Source organism: Liolophura sinensis, chromosome 2 (assembly GCF_032854445.1).
Source record: "Liolophura sinensis isolate JHLJ2023 chromosome 2, CUHK_Ljap_v2, whole genome shotgun sequence".
Lineage (NCBI taxonomy): Eukaryota > Metazoa > Mollusca > Polyplacophora > Chitonida > Chitonidae > Liolophura > Liolophura sinensis.
In genome coordinates, this window is record NC_088296.1 from 20,875,680 (window position 1) to 20,884,285 (window position 8,606).

The window sequence follows — 8,606 nt, forward strand, 5'->3', positions numbered from 1 at the left end:
CCACATACGGCCAGAGAGGAAGCCAGCATGAGCTGGACTTGAACTCACATCGATCGCATTAGTGAGAGACTCCTGGGTCATTATGCTGTGCTAGCGCACTAACCAACTGAGCCACGGAGGCCCCCTCATGGGTCTAAGTTTAATGCACAAATACTATAACTGAAATGACCAGTTCTTGTTTTGTTTATGCAAGGAAAGACACATTAACCAATTATCATTAAATACCCATTTATGTTCAAGACATGGTTTGTCTACTTACCACAAGGAAGGTTGGAGGGAGGGGGGGTGTGATCTAAAATAGTATTTTGTGTCTGTCTTCACGTGTGCAAATCACACGTTTCCACACCGTTAATCAATGACATATCTAATGTAAAAATATGTGTATGTGGGGGCTGGGTGGAGAAGTGGGTGGGGACAACATTTGGAAACATCATCCTGAAAATCTATTTGTATACGCTGAATTTCATGCTTAATCTTTGTTAAACTTCAAAGCTTCGCTGTATTGGATAGTGAGTGTCAAAAACACGTTTAAAAGTGGGACATGACACAGCTATAATTATTGTTCTGTTTTTGCAAACTGAATCGTGCTTTTTCTTAACACTTCACACTGATTATTTACGATTAGCTCAGTGCTAAAAAAAAACAATGCTTGTTTACATTTATTGTAAACTTACACTGAAAATATGCGATACGTGGAGGGTTTGTTTTTAGAACTGTGACACATTTATCAAAAATAGTTTTCAAAAGTAAGACAACTGTTAACAGTTTTGTTAAGAAACACAGCTTCAAACAAAACGGTCCCTCCGGAAATTCATTTGCCAAAAACATGTACCAAGCCGGAATTCCTGTTTATGGCTGTGCACGTATTACAAGGATATCAGAAAAAGGACGGCAAGCCAAGCTAAATTACAAGTCAGAATCTATTTCCTTTATACAAAGAGAGCAACTGTTTAATAACTGGTTTTGCCTAGTAGCGGTGTCCTCCATGTTTGGTTCTGTGTGCAAATATAGTAGAGGCAAGCTTTTTGTAAAATTTGTTGAACACAAAACAAAACAGACCTGCATATGCATCGATAGGTTGATTAATGGTTTTTGTGTACTGAATTTAAAAACCCAAACTTTAATTTGGTCAAATGAGTATTTTAAGCACTTTTTTCTCTCAAGAATATATTTCGTATGAAGACAACATATATAAATACAGTATTTTGAAGTAGTACAGCGAGAAAACAACGGTGTGAGCATGAGTGGGAAGGTCTTCCAGCAATCCGCGGACGGACGTGAGTTTCCAATGGGCTCTGTCCAGTTAACTCCCACCACAATGCTGGACTCGGTCGTATAAGTGAAATATTCTTGAGTACAACGTAAAACAGCAATCAAATAAATAAATAAACAAGACTGTGCACGATCCATTTTGCTACTGTGTGAACAGTACGTAATGGCTATATGCTGCCAAAGTTAACATTTTAGATATTTATTATAATAAAAGATATAGAAATAAGACTGGAGAAGTAAAATGAGTAGCTTTTGTATACGGAAGCTATATATGGTGTATGTGTTTGAAAAGACCCGCTCTAAGCGTGCACTCTCTATACACGAAGTATAACATTTCACGTTCAAACATCACGTTCATAGGTTACTTACAACATTGGGCGTGTTTTGTGTACAACATCTATCAGCTTACTTAACCACTCATTTTTCACGTTGTGCATATTCTCCAGCGAATAGAAAATCGAATAATTGCTTTCAATCGGTGGCTGATTTCATAGCTGATACCCTTTTAACAGAGGGTGTGATAGGTCAGTTTTAAACTGCATTATTCTCGCTTCTTCGGGCAGTTTTAGGACGATCTGTTAGAAAAGCTTTCGCTTGATTCACTATTAATTTTCTGAGGACATCCATTTTTTAAGTCTGGGGAGAGACAGAAAATCAGGTTCAACGCAAACTTCCAGAAGTAAAGTTTAAAACAAAGAGTCAAAATGAAGAACAGCGAACCAAAGTAATGATTTACTTCAAAAAAAAAAAAGATCTGGCGTCTGTGACTCACTGATAGACAGAATTTGTTTGAGGAACCTGACGAGGTGTAACCCAAGGCGCACCCCTGCCATTGATAAACCCATCTACCGCACCCGTCTACTAAAACCGTTGCGTTTATCAGCTAACAATTTGCTTTTAGAACCTGATATCAGAGAAGACTAAAATACACTAAACACGAAGGGATCAAATGTTAGAAAATCCTCCTTTTATGTCACCGACCTGGTGACGCCTAAAGGTGTCCAAGCTGTGGCTGAGATATATAGGTGCTGCAAGGAATGTTAGTTTTCACAGTACAAATATCCAAGAGTTTTTGGTTCGGTTGAGTCTTAGAGATCAGCGACTGTGCGGCTACATGATGGACGTCAAAGAACTATTGGTGAAGCCTGCGTTCTTGGTGGTTTTGGCTGCTCTAAGCGGAGTGAATGGACACGGGAGGCTTCTGGAACCTCCGTCACGCTCGTCAATGTGGAGAGCAGGATATCAAGTTCCGAAGAACTACGATGATAATGGACTTAATTGTGGAGGCAGAGATGTATGTACTTAAAAACGCATAATGTTAAGATAATGCCACTTGTTCTATGCTCGACAATATGCCAAGATGGTAAGAGACCGAAATTCACCGGTTACATGTAACGGTTTACCACTGATCATACCGTCGCCGATGCTCTGGTTTTACTCTCCATGATGTTGTCGTCTCTTTAAACCATAGATTGCAACTCGTACAACACAACGTTATGTTACAATTAATGCAAAATTTATCATTTATTTATTTATCTCATTGGAGTTTTACGCCGCACTCAAGAATATTTCAATTATACGACGGTGGACAGTATTACGGTGTGAGGAAACCGGGCAGAGACCGGGGGAATATTTACAATGTGAAAAACAACGCTCCAAAGCGTTAATTTTACACAACGTAGTATTGAATTACAACAACTCCTTATAATATTGGTATTTTTGGAGTTTCTACGTCTTAGAGATTATAAATGTAACACTATAAATACTTTCACTGCTCCACCACTGTCAAAATTTTGAATTTGAGATCATCAACGTTTCATATAACGTTTTAACAGAATATTTATAATATAATTATTATAAAGGCGGTTCTGTGGAGCTATAAAATAACATGACAAGGAAATGCGCTGGAAAAAGTATTAATACAGACGTGATAGATTCCATGGAAGTTTTCTTTTCTTTTTATTATTTCATAATTAAAGACGTACATAGCGCGCGTGCGATGCCCAAATTCACTTATTCACGCAAAATCTTAATTATGTCTTGCTTACGACAATCTTTAAAACATGTTCTCAATATTTTCACCATTAAGATCGTGCGCAAGACATAATTCATCTACTTGAATAATCTGTATCTTAATAAGCATGTCAGATTTTGGGGTTTGTACGATTTTGAGATTGAGTACAATTAAATTTCACCCGCCATTCTTTACAAAAAAAAAATGTTTTAATATGGAGCTACTGCAGTCTTCAACTTAGCAACATATATTCACTTATTACTCTTATACTGGATTTACTCTATGCATAAGATATCAAGAATGTTTTACTGGTATCACGGTGGAAAACTAGAGGAAACCAGACAAACTAGAGGAAACCAGACAAAGCCTAGAGGAAACCCTTCTAACTTAGATTTGAGGAATTTTAATTTTTCCTTTCCACATAAACAAATCTCTTCACATAATCACTTGTAGAATTCATCATAAACACGACGTTACTTTTACATTCTCACCTTGATTCAAGAGACAATGGATCACTAATAACGGCCAGTGTGGGCTTTGCGGGATCCGTTTGACGGTGAACGTCAGAACGAGGCTGGCGGACGTTATGCAACAGGTTTGATTGGTCGGACGTACAACGGTGGTCAGCCCAATCAACATCCTGGTGCACATCACGTCGGCTCATGGCGGCTGGTTTGAATTTCGCTATGCGCTAACAACGATCCGAAAAGGGCGATAACTCAGGAGTGCTTGAATCAGTATTTGTTGCAAGATGCCACGGGATCTACGAGGTTCCATGGTGTGCCGACAGGAGGAACTGACGGCGCGGAATACCTCACACTTCAGTACACTCTTCCTGCGAATCTGAGCTGCACTCAATGTGTCCTACAGTGGAAATATCATACAGGTTAGTATTTATTTATTTATTTATTTATTTATTTCACTGGCTAGAATGTTGTAAAACCACGGCTGTACGCCATCCGTCTCACAAAAATGTGAGAGCTTGATTCGAACGAAAACACAGTAGAATATAAAAATATGTGATGTAAAAAAAAGCTTAAGTGTCATAAAAACAGCCGCATAGTTGCTGCACTGTGGCAAAGGCAGCAGAATTTCATTATCTTCTGAAAGGCATCATTTCCTTAGGAAGAAAATAATACAAATTAAATGCAAAATCATCCGTCTCGGCAAAGCACAATGATGTTGCACTTGGCAGGTGAGAAGTAAGATTGTCCGAAAGAAATCCCTTCTATGAAATCCCAAATCACTAGGTGCCGGCTCCCTACGTGTTATTTCACAATTGTACTCTGCAGTAGTCACCTCTACGATCACAGATCCACGCAGTAACTGTTACGAACGTCAAGAGTTCAACTATACCAGAGAATAATAGCGAGTCTTCCGCAGCTCACCGTGTAAGGCTATACCATGCACAGACTGTACGTGACTGTTCAATGGGAACCCGAAAAAAATAATTGTGGATTTATAATACGAAAAGAGTTGATTTGTGCATGCAGATCTACCTTTGTGACTAAGACCCACTTTATTCGAACACAGTCGTGACTTCGTGTAAATATATAGGTAAGTGGCTTACCGTGACCTCATGGGCATACGGGTATTGACGATAGACTCAAGTATCCACTGAACTTCAATCCTGACATTAGTGGTATAAATATAAAAAAGACTATAGCACAGAGAAAAAAAAGCAGAGCAGCGACGACAATGTGAATGGTTGAAAATTGGTCAACACGTCTGAAGGGAAAATTCTAGAAATTTAATTTTGCATAGAGAACTTATTATCACGTATGTATAAAACACGAAATGCATGTATACACTCGTGTTGAGAAATTGTAGGCGATTCACAATGATGATGAACGGAGGTCTGATGTGATGAAATTTTAATGTGAATTAGCTAAAGTTTAAGTGCAGGTGTACATTATTATTATTATTATTATTACCATTATTACTACTATTACAGGTGGGCGTTGTTGTGTTATTGTAATTAATATGATCTATTGTTCTTGTCATAATTAACAGATATATATTAATGACACTAACAAGAAAACACAATAAGTAAAAACTAATTATTAATTATTTTTTGGCAAGTAGCATGGGGTCCCTCGGGTTCTGTCGGGTTTTTCTCCCACCATAAATGCTGACTGCCGTTGTATAAGTGAAATTTTCTTGAGTACGGCGTGAAACAGCAGTTTTATGTATTAAGTTAAGTATTAAGTTGTAAAAAGATTTTTTTCATATTTGTCGTACGAACTATAAGTTGCTTTCTTCCACGTTTACAAGAAGTTTGTAATATACTCATTTTTGCCCTCGCCATTCTGTTCCGCGTTAATGTGTACATGTACACAAGTCATTATAAAAAGGCTGTAGGGTTCTAATATAACAGCGGGGTGGCTTAATGTCAACAATGCAACATAACAGTGTGGACTGTGAATATTGGGACTAGTTATAAGTTCTTCAAAAGAAAACATGTCGCGCTTAAGCGATCTCAACTGAGTCGTGCTTGTCGTATGTGCCATATTTCGAGATCGTCTTGGTACACTCTTTATTTCTAGTAAAGAAAATTATTTGTAGTTTTCATGCGTTTTTACTAGTATTTATACTACTTTTCCTAACCTAATCCGTAGATCAAAGTTACAGTTTATTGCACCCAAAACACACGGGCGCTGTATATGGCATACGTAGATTAGGGCGTTCTAAAGCAGACATTTTTAGAGTTGGGACGGTGGGAATAATACAGGTTGACCCTGGTGAAACCATCATGAACTGTCCTTATATAAAAGCAGTTTGATAACTGGTCAAATGGTCCATGCGTAACCAGTAGCACTTTATCTCAATTAGTGTTATATTTTAACCATTCATATAGGTGCGCAAAATAGTAACTACTTAAACGCCCCCGGTATCATGGCTTACGCTGGATTGGTGTGGGGAGGGGAAATGGGGGGGGGGGGGGGGGGGGCGATGGGGATAGGTAGCACTGATATTACTTGCAATTTATCGAAGTTCACGAATAAACGGAGAAAGTAACCACAAATGATCAATAGTAAGGAAAAGCGGTCCTGCTGCAGCGGTCTGACAAAACTGGAAACTGCTGTGACTACCCACTTTTAGATATTCATCTTTAACTTTATATACGTTAGTTATAAAATTAATCCAGTTGCCTATATAATCACACTTCTTCCTAGGAATAAGACAAGACTGGGAAATAACTTGACATACGCACTGGTTTATCAGCTTTGCGGATTGATTGTAATTCGACAGTACGTATTTTTTTATTTATTTTTTTATTTGATTAGTGTTTTACGCCGTACTTAAGAATATTTCACTTATACGACGGCGGCCAGCATTATGGTGGGTGGAAACCAGGCAGAGCCCGGGAAAACCCACGACCATCCGTAGGTTGCTGCCAGACGTTCCCACGTACGGCCGGTGAGGAAGCCAGCATGAGCTGGACTTCACTCGACAGTACGTCATTTATTGACACTTAACCCGAGGATGTCTTTCAAGAAACTATAACCCACATACACGAACTGCCCTCACAGATTACATTTTTTTTTGCTTTATATTTTGTTCAGCTAAAGATTGGGGCTGTGATGTGGTAAATGGGTAAATGGCACACCAACCTGCGGACTGGGACACGGCTCACAGGAAGAATTTTACGGCTGTGCCGACATTGCCATTCGAGAAACGTCTGTTAAACCCAATGCAACAACAACAACAAACTCTACACCTTTACCTTCAAGCGCTCAACCGACGAAACCAACCACAACAACGACAACCAAAGCTTCTGCTACGACTACACCTTCCAAACTCACCGAAACACCCACAAAATCAGTAACAGCAATCCCGGTAATCACATCACCTACAGCACCAAATGCCACCAAAACAACAACGACAGCAAAACCACCAAGCTCGTCAGGCGCCTCGGCCAAAATTACAGGAGCAACGACAACATCGCCACCGAAGACAGGAATAACCACTGTCAGTCGTAGAACTTCACCGGCACAGCCGGATAAATCGACCAAACCTGCTTCGGCGAAGGACATCTTGTCGTGCCAGGGACGTGGTAGTTTACAGGGTACACTGATGGATGAGAAGTGTCGGTCCATGTGTCGTACTGGGAAGTGTCTGCTAGCCTTCTGCAATGACGCTTGTCAGGAATTGGTCTGACAACTCCTTACAGCGCATACGTCATTCTCTACCGTTTGCTCTACCTCAATGCCACCACTACTAAATTGTGTAGGCTACACAAAATCTTCGTCAACTGATGTAACTGGGGTAACAGGAAATGATGTCAGAAAACATAAACAATGCGTCACAGAGCTGCATGCTTCTGTCCAGTATGAAGTGAAACCGACTAGACCCCTATCTTCCATAACGTCAACTAATCTTTTTTTTTCACCCTTTTTTACTTGGATGGGGAGATAGAAAAAAACAAAACAAAATCTTGTTCTCTGTATAAATAAAATAACAAATCAAAATCTCACATTGGTTGTTATTAATTTCAATGGTTAAAACAAACGCGGCGTGGGTTCAAAGCAGGTTTGGGAACGACGCTATTGCGGTTGTTGATGCAGTCTATCGTTAATTGAAGACCACTTGTCCTCCGCTAGTATTGTGTGCATATGTCTACATCACCTGGCAAAGTTCATTTGTTAGTGGCCATGTTAAAAGGCATGTAAGAAGTATGCTGAAGTCAGCACAAGGAGCGAACGCATCATTTAACACAATATTTGCTATAGCTTAATTCTGCAAATGGGGCTGAAATGAGCTTTCCATTATTTTCTCTGCTTATACACTACGAAGCATTCTATTTTGAAAATGTGCATTACACACAAATTATACCAACTTTAATCCACAGGTTTTGTCTACACCTCTAGGACAAATATACAGTCGCACAGTTCAATGTTGACGCGTACATATACACAAGAGTTGTGTCCCTTGTTTCAGCACCCTGTCTAAAGCGTTATTCACAATTGCGGTCAGTAGATTAATTTGGGCTTCCACATTAAGTCGAAAGTTAATCAGTGAACAGTTGAAGAGTAGTGTGGCCTGTGGGTCATGTGGGCTTTTCTCCACCGGTTGTGTTTTGTGCCAATCATATAAGAGAATCATGTAATAGGAGTACATTAAATAACAAACGTGACTGAATTTTTCCCGTTCTAAGGCAATCTATTTCCATGCACTATTTTGTAATTGTAAAACCACTTTACTACAGTTAATGACAGATATGTAGTGTCAGTTAACGCATATTTCTTTATCGACTGTTTAGTGCATAAGCGTCTAATATTGGCAGGATTTTACTACCAAATCTAGTGTTTGAAATGTG

At 39.2% G+C, this 8,606-nt stretch overlaps 1 protein-coding gene across 1 annotated transcript; it reads left to right on the plus strand.

Annotated features, from left to right (window-relative positions):
* Window positions 1-2,386: 2,386 nt before the first annotated feature.
* Window positions 2,387-7,447, plus strand: LOC135462573 (mucin-2-like). The gene is given in 7 exon segments (XM_064739796.1): window positions 2,387-2,566; window positions 3,789-3,825; window positions 3,828-3,913; window positions 3,915-3,969; window positions 3,972-4,172; window positions 6,853-6,884; window positions 6,887-7,447. Coding segments are annotated over 7 exon segments (1,152 nt in total).
* The last annotated feature ends 1,159 nt before the right edge of the window (window positions 7,448-8,606 follow it).